A 17,517-nucleotide genomic window follows, 5' to 3' on the forward strand; every position below is an offset into this window, starting at 1 on the left:
AAACGGAAACTTCTTCCGCTAGCCATAACTCTCTCATACGAACTCCGATTCATGCGTTCCGCATGTCCACGAACTCGTATCGACGCGCTCTACAACTTTCGTGAAGGAAGTTTCCCAAGAATCCCAACGTACAAAAAGTCAAACTTCACACGATCCCCTAAACTGTGAAATTCAAATAATTATACGGACGAAAACCATTCCACTTCACATACAATCTACGAATAAAGCACAATAACAATTATTCGTACAACTGGTCCATTATTAATTACCAAAATTAAATAACAGAAATCCAGGTCATCACATCCATAGTGAACATTGATAAGTCCATATTAATTCTTACATTTGCTTCATTCTAAACCTTTCTTCTAACACTTGTGAAATAGGACAAAAGCCAAATTTTCTTGAACAGGCCTTCAACTCAAAATAAACTCCTTATTCACAAAGAGGGACTAAAATCCATACACACTTTCTTTTTTTTTTTGTTTTGCCGTATACTTATTTTTTTCTTCATATTTTTTTCTTTTTCGGCATATATATATATATATATATATATTTTTTTTTTTGGACAAGTCTTACCCCCACACTTGCTTACAAAAGTACCCTGAACATAAGTATCTCTCTAAAGTTTGCTCCACTAATTCCTTAGGATAGGGTAAGGATAAATCTATACTAAGCTCAGGATTAAGGAATTTGTGGGTGATGAAAGAAAAAAGCTCAATATAGGCTCAAGGGGGTTTATCTAGGGGTTGCACAAATTGTGTGCATAAAAAAAAAAGGACATAGGTTAATTTGGCTATGGTGATAAATCCTAGTGCCTTTATCCCTTCAGAGGTTCAAGCATTAGATTGGCAAAAAGTTTCGATAGGCATGAAAGACAAGTTCTAGCATTCTCTAGTCACATTAAAAGTTGCGGTCAATATGCATAGTCAAGATGAAACGACATGTGAAATCAACAATCCCTCGTCAAGAAAATAGGATAATCTAATGTAAAGTCACTCAGAAAAGAAAAACACATATACAGGATCAAACGCACACAAGGGTTAAAATTAAGTTTAACTTGTCCTAGCATGCATCAATCAATTCTCAAGTATCACACTAGCCTAACCATCAATGCACATAAGTCAAGCACAATAATCATAAAAATCCATTAACAATTACTTGAAATCAAGAATCTAACACATGTTTGCCATCATTTTGTGACCATAATAAATTTCCGAAAAGTTCAGACTCATCATAGTGTTTGGAAGAACCCTAAAGACTCAACATAAAATAAAGGGAAAATTTCATGAATGGTACCCGAAGTAAGGCCCACTATGCATTTCAGTACACCAAGTTTCAAAACATAAACTTTGGTACCTAAGGTTTCAAAAAAGACCTAATATACATACACGACGTGAATGACGCTGTTAGTTTTGTGCCAGCTGTCGTATTTCAAGGGGTAAAAAGGTCTCTTCAATTGTTTTACTCTGAGCACCCAGGTCTCTCTCTTCTCTTATTATGGGCACCTAGCTCTCTCTCTCTCTCTCAACCCGCCCTGCAGACCTCGTACTCGCTGTGAAGAGGCGAAGAAAAATTTGGATGAAACCCCGACCAAGCTCCTCTAAACGCACCTACCCCATCGCTTACAATCATTCCAACTCCACCACTATGGTTGGTTTTCATTCCGAAAGGCGCCATCTCTATCTATATTTACCTCTGACCTCTTTCTCTTACCCCAGAAAGAGATTGAGGTGAGATTGCATTAGCTTGTCTATACTTAACATACAATATTGAGGTGAGATGTTCGGGATTATCAAGGAAGAGCAGATCTGAGATCGCCGCCGGGGCAATAAGAGATGGCCCAGCCCAAATACTCATCGCAATTGAAGGACCCGAGGAGGGACGACAAAAACAAGTGCGGATTTCGGGTCGTAGACCATAAACAAGGTCCCCATGGCTCCCTTGGTTGTCGAGGTCGAGCTTTGGTGAAAAATTCGACGGTGATTGAGGGTAGGATTGGGAATAGGGGCTGTAATCGGAGGTTGCGAAAGGCGGTGCAGAGGCGTGGTGATCGGTGGCGGTGATCGGTGACAACAAAAAGGAGGAAAAGAGATCCAGGCGGAAGCCAGAGAGATATTCCTCAAGGTCAAGTCATGACAACAGTGATGGATATGAGAGTGGCTATGAAGGAGAAAAGAAGAGGAAGAAGCGAAGCCACAAAAGGCATAGGGGTCATGATTCTAGATCAGAATCTGGTGCTTCTGATTCTTCAAGTGATGACAAAAAGCATAGGCCTCTTGAATCCGTACTTCTCATCTGAGGCCACTGCTAGTTTGGGGTAGCAGAGTCGTTTAGAAGGAAAGAGAGGAGTATGAGAAGAGAGAGAGGAAACCCATTGAGAAATGAAAAACCAATTTTGCCCTTCACTATGTGCGTAATGGCATGCAGACTGACGGAGTCATTGACGTCGTGTACATATATTGGGTCGGTTTTGAAACCTCAGGTACCAAAGTTTATGTTTTGGAACTTGGTGTACCGAAATGCATAGTGAGCCATACTTTGGGTACCATTCATGAAATTTTCCCGAAAATAAACCTAAGAACTAGACTCTTTTTTTTTTTTTTTTTTTTTTTTGAAAATAACAAAAAGTTCAAATTCCTTCCCCCCACACTTAAACTAAACATTTTCCTCAATGTTTGATCTAGATATAATCATGCAACAATATAGTTAAGTATAGAAGGAAACAGGAAATTAAACACAACAAAAACAAATGTAGTTAAGAAGAGTAGAGAATGCTCCCTCTTGTAGACCTCCCAATGCTAATGATCTTTGGATATCAACCTCAAGGCTATAAGCCTGGAACTTCTAGTGTAAGTGACATGCCAAATGCGCTCCAAAGATACTCCAATAATGCTCAAAGTCAATAGGAAACATCACTTTTCAAAAACTAATTTCAGCTAAAACCTTGCAGCAGCCCTACTTTCGAGGTTCATAGCTCATCCAGTAAGAACCGGAATCCAAAGGTTCCACTTGGAGATGAATGTTCATAGTCAGGGCTTTCCATACATATACGGCACGTATTCCAACTCCAAGGGATGCAGGAACTAGAGACCTGCAAAGTTAGCAAAAAAATTACAGAAAACTGGCAAAATACTGACAGAATGACCTTCGTCCATTCAAACCTGAATACAGGAAGCTACAGGGGTCACATTCAGAAACCCTTTGGTAGAAATGAAGTAGACATCCGGGGATTCAAATTCATATAAGTTTTGTCTCATTTGGACCCCTGGAAGTATCCCCTGTTTTGCACTTTATGTGGCTCTGATGCCCAATTTTCTGCTTTTCTGTTCCGACCCTCCTGTACTCAACTGGAAACTGCAGACGCTGTGAAACTTGAAATTTGGATCTGCCAAATCCATTAGAAAATAGACATCTGAGGCTTTTGATCCATATATAGTACGTCTGTTGGTTCCAAAGGAGCTGTGAACGACAGCTGTTCAAAGTGGACTGAAATCTGGGCGTCAGAAAAACTGGTTTGATAAAAAGTGGTTCCTCTAAATCTTTCTCAAACTATGAGAACTGCACACACACACAAAAACATAAAACCGAACAAAACAAGAAGCAAAGAAAGAGATGAAAAGAATACAGAAAACATCCCTTAGAAAAATACCGCAATCTTTCTCCTTCATTCATTGGGTTGCCTCCCGAGAAGCGCTTGGTTTAACGTCCTCAGCCTGACGGCCGAGCCAATTCTTCAAGAGTAATCAGGAGGTTTCGGTCTTGGTTCCATGAGATGATTGACCTTTTTCAAAGATGCTAGGTGATCCCTTTTAAGCAACTTGTGCTCCTTGGTAACAATGGAAAGATAGGATTTCAACTTTCTCGTTTTCTTTCTCTTCTTCCATTTTCTCGTTCTCTTCTTATGTCCCACAAGCACGGCCAAAAGAATCTTCTTATCAGAATTGGGATATTCACCTATCACCATCTCCACATGATCAACAAACTCAAGAGTTTCTTGTATGGAGGGAACAAATGTAAAGCTCGAATGGGGCAAGTAATGGTCAGGTGGTCGGGCATGTGATAGAATTAGAGGCCCGTCTATAGGAGATTTGCTGGACTCCTCTTCTAAGCAATCCTCCATGTCATCCTTGTATTCTTGATCTTTATGAGCTATGATGATTGCTTCCGGCACTTGGTACTCATCTGTCAAGGACTCTTCAATATCACTATCTTCATATGCTTCAAGCTCGGTTGTATAGTGTAACACATAATCCTCACACGTCCCAACCTCAAGTTTCTTTTCATAGGGCTCATCCAAATTTGTATCCTCATCCTCATACAAAATTGACTCATGGAATACATTATGAGGTCGAGGTAAGGCCGTGACTTCAAGGGACTTCCCTAAAGTTGTAGTAGGTGTAGGAGGGCACTCCATAAGTACCTTGGCCTCCAAAGGCTCATTAGCTTCTACCCAATCTTCTTCCTCACTCGTCAACACCTCATGATATGACTCTTGAACCCAACATTGTGTTTCCCGCTCCTCTGTTTCTTGGTTCAAAGAATTAATAATTTGCTAGATATGTTGCTCAATATTCTCCACGGCTTTGTCCATATTCCTTGATGATTCTTCCGCACTTTTCGCAACTGCTTGTACAATTGCCTCAAGGGAGGGCTTCATTGGATCAACCAAGAGGACTGGTACTTGATCTTGGTATGACGGCCACATGAATGAATCAATATTGTGATGATAAGGATCATACATAGGGACTTGATAAGGCTGCCATGAGTTGAACGCTTCCGGATTCCATGAAGAGTTAGCATTAGTCCAACCATTGTTGTAAATGCTTGAGTTGGGATCCTCCCACATTATAGTAGCTTGCTCGAAACAACCTTGGTATTGCAGTCCGCAAACAAAACAAAACAAAAACTAAGTTAGTATATGTTGCGTCCCGAACCTAAATTTATCGGTTTACTAGTCATTTGGACGGTAAACGACAATTACTTTCACTTTTTACTCTGTTTCGATACTTTTAGTGGCCCTAAAAGTTGACTTTTTGTTCGGGTCAAAATTTGAGAAAATGTTCTTCATGAAAGTTGTAGAGGACGTTAAACCGAGCGCGTGCATATGTGGTACGTAAAAATCGGAGTTCGTATGTGAAAGTTATAAGCGAAATACTAAAGTTACTGTTCATGTGGTAAGTTTCTATAAATAGCCAAGTTACTGTGGTAAGTTTCCATTTTTGGAAAACTTACCCAGCTTTTCTCTCTCCTCTCCCCCGATCCTTTCTCTTCTTCGGCTCGATTTCTTCTTCCTCCGATTTCTTCCTCCTCCGGCCACCCCACGATGGAATCCGGGCACCGGCAAGCTCGCCTCTTCATCCTTGTCACACCTGTGGTGGTGTTTTGCGGTGACTCGACAGTGGAGCTTGGAATTGAGCCGTGAAGTTCACTGTAACAGTTTGGGAGTTCTGTCGATTTTCGGCTATTCCGGCCGCCTCTGGCCACCAAACCGGCGTCGAAGGTGGGGTTTTCGTCAAGGATCATTTTCCCCCTAGCCTCGAGCCACGAGTCGCAGTGGAGAGGGAGAATTGATCAAAACCCGATCCTAGGGTTCTTGGAATTTCTGGAAATTTTTGCACCGGCCTGTTTCGACTGTTTAAAGGTAAAATTGGGATGTCTTGTAGTTGAGAAAAATGATCAGTGTGTTGAGTAGGTGCTGCTATCAAATTTTGGTGTCCATTGGAGTTGGTGGCAGTGGCGGCGGCGCCGCCACTGTGGGCGGCTGTAGCGGCGGCTAGGGTAGCTTTTTAATTTCAATTTCTGGCTAGTTAAATTCTATAATTATCATAGAGCTTGTAGGTGAAGTTTGGTGAATTTTGGAGGAGTTTGGAATTATTTGTGAATTTCCGAAGTTTGAAGTTTTTTTTTTTTGATCAAATAAGAACTTCATTAATAATGAACTGCTTACAACGAGTTTTTGGCGACATCTCTGACTCAGAAATGGCCACTAGACTTCTCACTGGAAACCTATATACTGACTCTAAACTTGCACTACAACTGTATGACAAAGACAACAAGCGCAGGAGCAGTAAATCCTTGACATCTCACCTCTCGTCCAGCCAGTAAGAACTCTAAAACTAGACAACTCACTTGTGTCGACACTAACTCACCAACCAGAGTCCTCCTGACCAGCTTTTGATCGACCAAGTCAACACTCGTTGTGACCTAAACTCGACCAAAAGGATTGTCGGACATTCAAACCTGGGACTAAAACACCAACACCAACACCATCACCTCCCTATTGTCAACACCATCCATCCACCACTGCTCCAAAACGCCAACTCCTCCAACCCAATCCCAGACAGGAAGGACCCACTAGAAGGCCAAGGATGATTGTCTATGCCAGACTTTTCGCCACTGCTGCTGACCCAACTCCAGAACAGGAACGACCCCCAAGACTGCGAAAAGAAAATTGTCTCTGCCACACCTTTAGTAGCGACATATTACCAACAATAAAATAAAACCAAACCCTAAACTAACAAACAAACCAAAAAACAAACCCTAAATTAAAACTGGAACAAAAAACTAGAGAGCCCAGTCCTGGCCCAAAAAGATGGACCAAACCCGAGCTTTGACCCAGGAGAGAGGACGACCCCAAGAAGCCTGCCATGCCTCGCATCCCCGCCCCAACCTCTGTCGCCAGACCACCGCACCACACCGCATTTGCAGGACCGTCGACTTGAACCCACTGCCTTTCCAGACGAACCATGAATAATCACCGCCCCAAGCAGACGAACCCAATCCCAGGCCGGATCCAAGGGTTCCAACCCAGAACGGATTGATCCGATTGGCAGAAAGCTGTACCTCCAAGCCATGCCACCACTGACCAACCTCCGAACGGTACGACAACATGCCACCACAAGCATGTCACCGTCAGACCTCCGATCCCCCAACACCGAACTAGTCCGCCGCTGAAACCATCGAATGGTGAAACCAAGCCTGAGAACTACTGTGATCTCCTCCTTCCCCATTGCAGCAACTGCTACCTCGACCCACACTCTGTCAACTAAAGCCCGTCCGACAGGGATGGAACGCGAGAGAGAGAGAGTTTTTATGGTTAGGTCTAGAATCAATCCTAAACTATTTTGCCAAGAAGTTTGAAGTTTTGTGATTGAATTGTGGGAAATCCGGCCGTCGGATTTCCCTCGTTTTCATTGTGGAATATGTAAATTGAGGAATTGGTGTTGTGGAAGAGATTTGGGTTGAATTTGAGAAGTAATGGAGATAGGGATTTTCGGGTTTCGTTTAGGTTCGTAATTATTTTATCGGATTGTCGTTTACGGAAATATAATTGTGTACAGGGCAATGTTGCGAGCTACGGCTAAATGAAGGAACTCGTTTGCGTGGTCGCCCAATAGTACTGTGAGTGGACTTTTGTTTTTAAATAATGATGCATGCATTTATTTCTTAAAGTTTGCTCTATTTAATTATCATATTACATTTCGAGCATATGATTTAATTTCGGAGATTGATTTCACTTTATCTCATATAGTTTCTTTTGATAATGATTTGTTTCCGAAGTTGGTTATGATTTATAATCCTATTTGATGAATTATTTATTTCCGAGGTGATTTCCGGAATTATACTATTTATATTATGTTTCTATTCGTCGATTTGAGATTTTATAAGAGATTTTCCAAATGAGATTTCGATGGAATTATTTCTGGTTTATTTATCGACTTGCACTTTTGGCATTGGGAATGCCTCGATGATGATTTTGGAATTAGTTTTGTTTCGAATTATGGAGATACTCTTGGCATGTGGGATACGTCATTGGAAATTCATTTGCGAGAGTTGGGGAAGCCTTATGTATTTATGGATTTTTGGTTATCGGATTTCCCTTTTGCTATATTGTGGGTGACTATTATCATTGCTAGCATTGATCTTCCGCCTTTGTGGCGAGGTGATGGGATCACCGAAGCCCGTCCGCCTTTGTGGCGCTGGTTACTGTCTTTGTGACAGTAATGCTGAAGCCCAGTATCCTAATCGCTACACATAGTGGCGTGTGGGTATATAACGGGAGTATATGGGAGTACTTTAGCCTGGGAGACTATCACCCGAGCCTGAGTGGCTTATTCGTATGGCTATCATCTTCCCCTACTCATTATATTATTGTTGGGCTAGCGAGGTCTAGTCTGATTCCCTTAACCAGCGGGGCTGGTCTTATTTTCATGAGTATCAGAGTTCTTTCCTCTTTGCTTTGTTGTGGCTAGCAAGGCTAGTCGGTTTTCTTGAGCTGAACTAAAATTGTTGTGTTTCTTTAAATTGTTGCATGCATCGGGTTTTTAAAGAGATAAAAGTGGGAAAGTATGAAATCTTTTTCTTTTTAAATTGTTTATTTTTGTCCACTCACGCTAACGTTGTTCGTCTACTTTCCCCTGGGCCTTTCGGTTTCTAATGCCCAGTTTGCAGGCGAATTAGTGGAGGTCGGGCGTACATGACATTTGAGGCATAGTTGTCACTACTTCCGCAGTGTAGGATCCCTTGATCCTTTACTCTTCTTTTTATATCCTTGTGTATAGTAGTATTGCTCTGATAACCTTTGAGATTAGTATTGTTGAGTTTTGTGTTTTGTGAAAGTGGAGTTGTTGGTAATTGGGAGCAGGGTGGCTCCACGAGTATAAGATTGGTTTGCTTGAAGTGTTTTTGTGTGTTTTACAGGTTTTTGGGTAGTCCATTTTAGGGGTGACTCTGCCGAATTTTTGGTAGAGCTATCCCTAAGGTGGGCCCCACAGGGCCACCTCGGATTTCAAGGTGAAATTCGGGGCGGGTCCTGTCAGTATATTACAAAATTGAAAAACACAAAAACAAAACAGATTAGCAATTAAGGTAAACAATCCCCGGCAACGGCGCCAAAAATTGATAGCTAAATTTATAAGCTATTGAAGAAATCAATACAAAATCATGTACATTTATGAGCTTATCACCATCCCAGAACGACATGTGTTTTGGAAGGTTTTGCTGATATTGGGTATCTTTCTGACCCACACAAAGGTCAATCCCAAATTGGTTAAGTGTTCACCATGGGTAAAGACCGTGATATCTTGGAGGTCTATAGAACAGACCCTAATCGTTATATCTTCGAACAATGCAGAGATCATTGCTCTTCACGAAGTGGTTCATGAATGTATATGGATTGGATCCATAATTACGCATGTTTCAAAAATTGTGATTTGAAGTCTACCACAGATGAGCCTACGAGCATTTAGGATAATGCTGCTTGTTTTGAACAAATGAAGCAAGGCTACGTCAAAAGCGACAACACCAAGGATAATCAGCAACAACAAACTCTCCTCAAGATCAAAGTGAACTAGGTTTAATCTGAGGACAGTGTGGCAGGCTTGCTCACTAAGTCATTGCCTAAATTCCACTTTTGAGGAATATGTTGGTAGCATCATTTGCGGAAGTTATCCGAACTCCCATGACCGTAGTCATCAGGGGGAGATGCAGACATCAGGGGGGAGATGTCTACATGTATGGTCTCGAAACGTGAAGGGTGTGTTGTGCTCTTTTTCCCCTTCGACCGAAGTTATTTTTGTCCCACAGGGTTTTTGTTACTCAACAAGGTTTTTAACTAGGCAACGAGAGAAGCACCATGTTTGGGCGACACAAGGGGGAGTGTTTAAGTAAATCCAAATTGTGTCTGGCTCAAACTCTAGATTACTTGACCTAGTGTTAATAGGGTTATTAACTAGAGATAATCTCGGAGAATCTTAGAGATATCCATTCAATGTATGATTACATTTCCTTGTACGATTCAGATTTTATGCATTGTAATCCTCTATATAAAGAGACCCCTATTATCAATGAGAATACACAGCAATTTTCTCTCAATTCCTGTTTCTCTAAAACAAAGTTGTTATAATTTCTGCTTTTATATTCAATACATGTGGTTGAGATGCATTTGTCCCTCACAGTCCCCTAAAACTGTCCCTCAAGTGAGCAAATACACACACACTCACACTGAAGACCCAGCGAGACTAGCCTCGGATACTAGAAAATTATGAAAGGTAGTAAAGAGCCAATATGTTCCTTCACGTATACCGGTTTGATCCTGATTAGTGAAGTAGCAGGATCCAAGTCAACAAAGGAAATTACTTGGCTAACCAGACCTGGTTAGCTTAAGCTGACCTCAGCCAATAAAAGATTGACACATGGCCATTTAAAATATTATTTATACATATTAAGAAGAGAAAAATGCACCATCAGTGCCTCAACTCTTGTGCACCGGCCAAGTTGATACCCAGACTCTCAGTGCTACCAATGTGATACCTGAACCTATATTTCGCTATCGATGAGATACTTCTGTCAGATTTTGCTAACGGCTCTGTTAAAAAAGTCACGTGCCATGCACGTGGGCTAAAAAATGTCATGAAATGACTTAAATGACCCCATAATTTTTTGAGAAAAATGCACCATCAGTGCCTCAACTTTTGTGCACTGGCCAAGTTGATACCCAGACTCTCAGTGCTACCAATGTGATACATGAACCCATATTTTGCTATCGAATAGGTACTTCTGTCAGATTTCGCTAACGGCTCAGTTAAAAAGTCACATGCCAAGCATGTGGGCCCCCCAAAAAAGGGCAAATGACCTGAATGACCCTTTGCTTCTCCCAGCAACTGACTTCCCTCCAAAATTCATTTTCCATACAACTTTCCCTCCAAATTAACTTTAGTAACATAATATCACATCAGTCCATTTTCCAGTAATTAAAGAATCTGATCAAATTAGTTAAGTACCCTCTCCATCAAAATAAATACTGTTCCATGATGTATAATGTGCATCATCTCCTCGAACAAGTTGATCCCAAGTACACCTCTCTCATTAAACGCATACCTCGAAATCAAAGAGTTCCAAGAAATAATATTCTTTCGGGCCATTCATTCAAAAACACTAGACTCAGCATCCAAATCTCCACATTTACAGTAAAAACTCACAAGCGAGTTCCCCACAGACACAACTTCTTACAGAAGCCCTTTAGAATCTGCATAAGAGCGTATCCATTTCCCGTCATCAACATCCCCTAATCGAGCGTACTTAGGCAAAACCGACACCACAGTAGCCTCATCCGGTTCAAAACCCTGCTCCAGCATCTCATTAAAAAACCCCAAAGCTTCATTGTCCCTCCCATAGTGCGCTAAGCACGAAATCATCGAGTTCCATGAAATAACATTCCTCTCACCCATCTTCCTAAACAAACACAACCCAGTATCGACATTGCCACTCTTGCAAAACCCACGAATCATCAAATTCCAAACAATCACATCTCTTTTAGACATTTCATCGAACACCTTCTGTGCATCCCCCACCCTCCCACAAGTCACATACAGCGAGCCTATACCTTGGAAGTGATCCCAGATGTTGAGGGAATATAGGTCGAAGACGTTGCTGCGTCGGCCGGTGCCAAAGAGACTAAGAGCCATTGCTGATGGGCTTGCTAAGGTTTTTGATTTGCTGGTGTAGGGAGGTATTGGAAGACTTGGTTGCTTTGGATGATTCTGAGAATGGAGGAAAAGTGGAGGTTTTGATCTATTAGGGATGAATTTTAGGCAAAAAGACGTGTTTGCCCTTTTTTTGGGGCCCACGTGCTTGGCATGTGACTTTTGAACTGAGCCGTCAACGAAATCTAACAGAAGTACCTCTTCGATAGCAAAATATAGGTTCAGGTATCACATTGGTAGCACTGAGAGTCTGGGTATCAACTTGGCCGGTGCACAAAAGTTGAGGCATTGATGGTGCATATTTCTCAAAAAATTATAGGGTCATTTAAGTCATTTCATGGCATTTTTTAGCCCACGTGCATGGCACATGACTTTTTTAACTGAGCCGTTAGCAAAATCTGACAGAAGTATCTCATCGATAGCGAAATATAGGTTCAGGTATCACATTGGTAGAACTGAGAGTCTGGGTATCAACTTGGCCGGTGCATAAAAGTTGAGGCACTGATGGTGCATTTTTCTCTATTAAGAAAGATCCCCTGTTATGTCAATGGTGTGTGGCTCACAACCTTGTTTAAATTGCCATGTGTCAATCCCTCATCCCACAGCCAAAGCTAACCAGACCTGATTAGCCAAGTAATCTCCGTCAACAATAAGAATTGCAGCCCAGAATGATATCAGATTAATCTATTCATAACCCAACTACAAGGCCTCTCACGGTATATTGTCATTTTTCTAAAGACACCCTCCAATTTCTCCATTTTGACAGACTCAATGGACATGCACCGACTCTGTTAGACTAAAGCTCTAAGTCTCGCCATTTCCTTTCCGGAATAGCACCATAGAGTCTCTCATGAATACTGTGCATATATCAAATTTCTAATTAAACCTTGCGCACGGCTTTGCATCATTTCAATTGCTCCAAAAACTTCCCACAGCCTACTTTACATCATCAAGTAAACAACAATGACCATTTCAAAAGAAGATTAGAAGTTTCACATTATAGCCTATCTGCAGCTTACGACGTACATAACTAACAAAATGGATCATTAATAATTCATGCTAGTAGACTTGTTAAAAACTTCAAATTAGTTTAAAATGGTGGTGCAAGAATTTTTCCAATCATGCATATTTTGTACTTGGATCAAGAAAAGACCAATGAAAGACAGAAGAGTTCAAACTTAATCTATTGAGTCGTACGAAGCTCGAATAAGCATTGACCATGCAACTAGCTAGGTATTCATAATTTCATATCCTATTATCCACCAATGTGTGCCGATCAAGACAATGGCAAATTAATTCCATTGATTTTTGCTTCAAAATTCTGTCATTTGGAAAGAGCAAATTCGTAGTGAGTAAACTAATGCACGCCTTAACAACTCCACCGGTTTCTTAGAGTTACATAGTCAACAATCATTTTCTTAATATAACTAATACGTTTCATTCTATATTTGAAAGTGAGAAAATGATACTAGGGTATGGGAGGCTATGGATGTACCTAATCTCTACATAATGATGTCCCTTATCTTTTGGTAGGTGGATTTGATAAAGAAAGGATAAAAATATATGGTGATATCATCTAATGACATATTGAAGTTTAGAGCTCCCTTTAGCTTCTATGTATTCTATTGGGTTGGCTTGGGACTTGGCCAGCTTTTTTTTTTTTTTTTAAATAAAGAGGATCAAAGGATTTCACTCCTACCCTCATGGTGACTCGAACCCAGGACCTGTATCTTAGGTAGTGGGTGCTCTAACCACTGAGCTAACACCACTTCGTCAGACTTGACCAGCTTAATTAGCTGTATTTATGTGTAAAGTTTTCAATCATAAAGTTAGTAGTGCTGGCTTAGCTGCTAAAATAAACGTTATTGGAATGAAATGGTGTCCATATAAGATTAAAACAGATTCCACCAAGCCACCTAAATTTTGGTTATTGTCCCTTGGCTGTATGGATGGAGGCAAAGAAATGTCCAATAAACTCTCTTAATCATGGGAGAGAACTTCTCAATTAGGCCCCATATATAAGACCAATTTCCGGTTGGATCCATTGACCTCATTTTAAGCGCTTATTAAAGGGGGAAGGAAGTTTGTTTGAGGAGCGAAAATCGGGTGAGCGAGTGTTTGGAGATTAAGTCTTCATTATTATAACCTTGATGAATTTTATATATGTAGTTACACTTTTTCTAATATTAAAAAGATATATTTCACGTTTCACATTTCCTATATTCTGAGCAACATGATCCGAATGTATAAAATTAACTGCATACGGAACTATGTAGTGTGACTTAAATTCATGATAATAGTCATGATTTAGGTTTATGAATTGTGTTAGGATTTTTGTTGTTTGAGGCTGTGTTAACTTGCGTAAGAATTGAGCATCCAATACTTCGAAAAGAAAAAATTGCAAATTTGCATCCTTCTAAAACCACATTAAATTCATTCTAATTCACTGATATTTTTATCTTTTTAATTTTTATTAAGATGATCAAAGAATTTCACTCATATCCCCATGATGACTCGAATCCATGACCTCGATCTTAGGTAGTGGGTGCTCTAATCACTTACCATAAATTCACTTAGATTGGTTGCGATTCCTTCAAATTCTATAATTACAGATTTTAGTGATTTGTTGTTTAATTACAGAAAATACTAACTACAACGACATGGCTGAGCCATCAACAAACTGAAGCCAGACCCATTTTGCTATATATGCCACAGCCAATTAGCTTCGAGCCAGAGAGGCAGAGGTAGAAAGAAAAGTCAGAGAATGCCTCGTATTTTGTTCCAAGTCTCAACGTGCTTTTATGCAGTAGGTAGAAAGAGCTGGCCAAAAATACAAAAAATGGGGTGGGGGAAGGGTTCTATCTAGACAGATAACTAAGGAAGGAGAACCACTAAGTCCACACCAACTAATACTACTGTATATAAATTATTTTCGTTTCAGAAAAATTGTATACTATGCACCTTAACCAACTAAAGATGTTTTGGTAGGTGCATGACTTTTCCACTTCATATTATATAATTGTTCTTGGCCTATATATGTTCGTGCTTATAGACACTTATCCCACCTCTCTCCCTCTTTTTCTCTGATCTCTGCAACATTCTCAGAGATAGAAATGGCCCTGGCAATAGCTTTCCTTATACTCATGGTGGCAGCTCCAGCTGCAGTTTATGGAGCTGAGCAGACTGTTGGTGATACCCAGGGATGGAACCAAGGTGTAAATTATGACACTTGGGCTTCCGGCAAAACCTTCACCGTCGGTGACACTCTTGGTAAATATCTTTAATCTCTTTAACTGGTCTTGTATTTTACGATCACTTCGATATCAAACTTTCATCCACTTTTGCTCATCAGGTTCACATACTAACGCTAAAAATGTTGCTTTTGAATTTGCCAGTGTTCAACTATGACAGTAGCCACAAAGTTGATGAGGTAAACCTAGCAGACTACAACGGTTGCAGTTCAAGTAATTCCATCAAAACCTATCAGGATAGTCCCACAAAAATCACCCTCTCCAAAGCTGGTCCAAGCTACTACATATGCCCTATCTCAGGTCACTGTGCTAGTGGCATGAAGCTTTTGGTCAATGTTGTGGCGGCTGGCACCCCAAGTGGCACCCCGCCTACTACTACCCCCGCCACGCCACCTCCACCCACCACCACAACTCCTGCCAATAATGACTCGCCACCTCCGCCACCGCCACCGCCTAAGATATCACCAGCGAGTAGTCTTCACATGAATTTGGTTGGGGTTCCACTTGCGTTGGCAACCTTGATGGCAGTTATGGGCTAGGGAGGAGGCAGTGCTATTCATTATGTTTTTGCTGTTGGATTCTTAATAATTTGACCATGTACTTTGTGTATTTTGTTGACTTTGTGTGATCATAGATGAAGGAGGTAGAGTTTACGTTTATATAATGGTTATTGTTAATGAGAAGTTCGAATTTTATTAAATTTTTGAATCTCATTTCTATATCAAAAACTGAGTTGGCCTCCATCATCACCTGTGGTTCTTTGAGCCAATTAAGCGGCCTCAATTCCCTAGAGAAGAAGAATCCCAAAAGTTCTCAATATTTGGTCATCAAATGCTAGGATGGGTAGAAATTATGTATGTTTTATTTTTGAGGGGGAATGCAAATATTTTATTGATAATAAATATCAATAAAAATGGTCGTATTAGATCAAGCTAGCGTAATCGATCAGATTGTCAAAACAGTTTCATTATAGTGTTGAAGCCGGCCAGACCAGTAACCACATTAACAACTGGTACTTAATATATACATGCAAATTGAAAATGAGCACTTGTTTAAAAGGTTAGCTAACTAAAAAGAAATACTAACCAAAAAAAATTTAAGTTAAAAAGCACAAATAAAACCCAACCAAAACAAGACTCATCCTCCCAAATACTAAATGCAATCGCCTCACAATTATGTTGTACGTTAGCATAATGCAACAGGGAAGGCCACCACAAGCCCAGTTAAAGTCAGAAAGTGCCATTCCCCTAAAGGACCTAATCCCAGCCTAGCCCAAATGAATGAATGAGAGAGAGATGGGCTAGCCCTACAGCCCAGCCCACCAGGCTATATGGCTACAGCCAAAAAAGGCTGGGGCCCAAAGGCTCAATACCCAAGCCCTCCATCTCTGCCACCTAGGTTCGGTCGGAGCTTATCCTCCAAATAAGCAGCCTGCCTATCACTACTCCGGCGGCCACCATCGACTCTTAACCATCAGAACAACTGGAATGCACCCACCTTCGGCCCAACCTGGCCACCAACACAACCGGAAGATTGCTACACAACCCCACTGCCTTGAGAGAACCAGATTCCAAGCCGCCTCCATCAAGACAGATCGCACCGATGAGCTCTACACCATTTCCACAAGAAGACCAAAACCTGGTACTACCTTACACCAGCAAACGTTGACTACGACCAACACCCAAGAAAAGGATCTGAACTCGGTACGAGAAACCGAGCTCGACACCGGCCAAAATATTGCCACTACGCACGCCGCTGTTGCCTGAAGGACCGACGGCGAAACGTTCTAATCGCAGACTTCGCAGTCGGAGGATCCGCGAAGCAGCTGCAACACTACTCCACGAAACCTAAGATTTTGGTATTAGAAATTATGTATGTTAGAAGCCCTCTGCTTAGTAAAATTAACCATAAAACAAGAAAAGATTGATTTAATTTAATGTCGAAATTCATATGATCAATTATCCTAAGTTTTTCTTCAATGATTAAAAAAAAAAAAATAGTGATATTGAAAACCGTTTAGTCTCTAGAATTAAATAGATACAATCCGTAAAATGGAATTTGAGTAATAATGCTTGTGATTACATAAGGAAAGAGTGTTATTTTTTGTAGTTTTTGTATAATTGAACACGAATTTTAGAGGTTAGGTTAAATTTTTAGTTTTTCTTTTTAATAAATTCAATGAACCTCATTACTTTACAAGTCACAAAATTGTTCTCCTTTTATTTTTTTTTTTGAAAGAAAGGAGGGCAGTGCAAGTGCCCTTACACCTTATCCATTAATGAAACCATAGAATACATAAGGGGGACATAGTGCCTTAACCCCAAATTACAATAATCACCAAGAGAATCACCTGAGATAATAACAGGCGTCTCACCTAATAAAATGCATTCTAAAAAGCACCATTTAGCGAAGAGTGCACTATAAGCTACTCCAATCGCTTTACAATTGTGGTGACAAACCGGAAAGACAATGCTCACGCGGAGCCATAAATTACGAATACTATCAGCTTTCCCAGTATGTTGCCACCGGAAAAAGAACCCGGTGACACTAAGTTTCATTTTGCCACTAGGAGGCTGCGACCATTTGACAAAACAAAAAACTCGCTGCCTACCTAGAGCAGACATGGCACGCAAGGTGCGCAGGCCGGGACAACGCCCACATCTCCAAACCATGTAATGTTGGAACTTATTGAAAGCAGACAATAAACTATAATTAAAAAAATAAAATAGCTAAAAATCAACCCAGCCCAGATTGGGCCCAGCACAAGAACCCAGGCCCAAGCT

At 40.7% G+C, this 17,517-nt stretch overlaps 1 protein-coding gene across 1 annotated transcript; it reads left to right on the forward strand.

Moving 5' to 3' along the window:
* Positions 1-14,457: 14,457 nt before the first annotated feature.
* Positions 14,458-15,434, forward strand: LOC133715974 (uclacyanin-3). The gene is made up of 2 exons (XM_062142695.1): positions 14,458-14,753; positions 14,879-15,434. The coding sequence occupies exons 1-2, from the start codon at positions 14,597-14,599 to the stop codon at positions 15,271-15,273; spliced, it is 552 nt and encodes a 183-aa protein (XP_061998679.1). The 5' UTR covers positions 14,458-14,596; the 3' UTR covers positions 15,274-15,434.
* The last annotated feature ends 2,083 nt before the right edge of the window (positions 15,435-17,517 follow it).

The sequence above is a fragment of the Rosa rugosa genome, chromosome 6 (assembly GCF_958449725.1).
Source record: "Rosa rugosa chromosome 6, drRosRugo1.1, whole genome shotgun sequence".
Lineage (NCBI taxonomy): Eukaryota > Viridiplantae > Streptophyta > Magnoliopsida > Rosales > Rosaceae > Rosa > Rosa rugosa.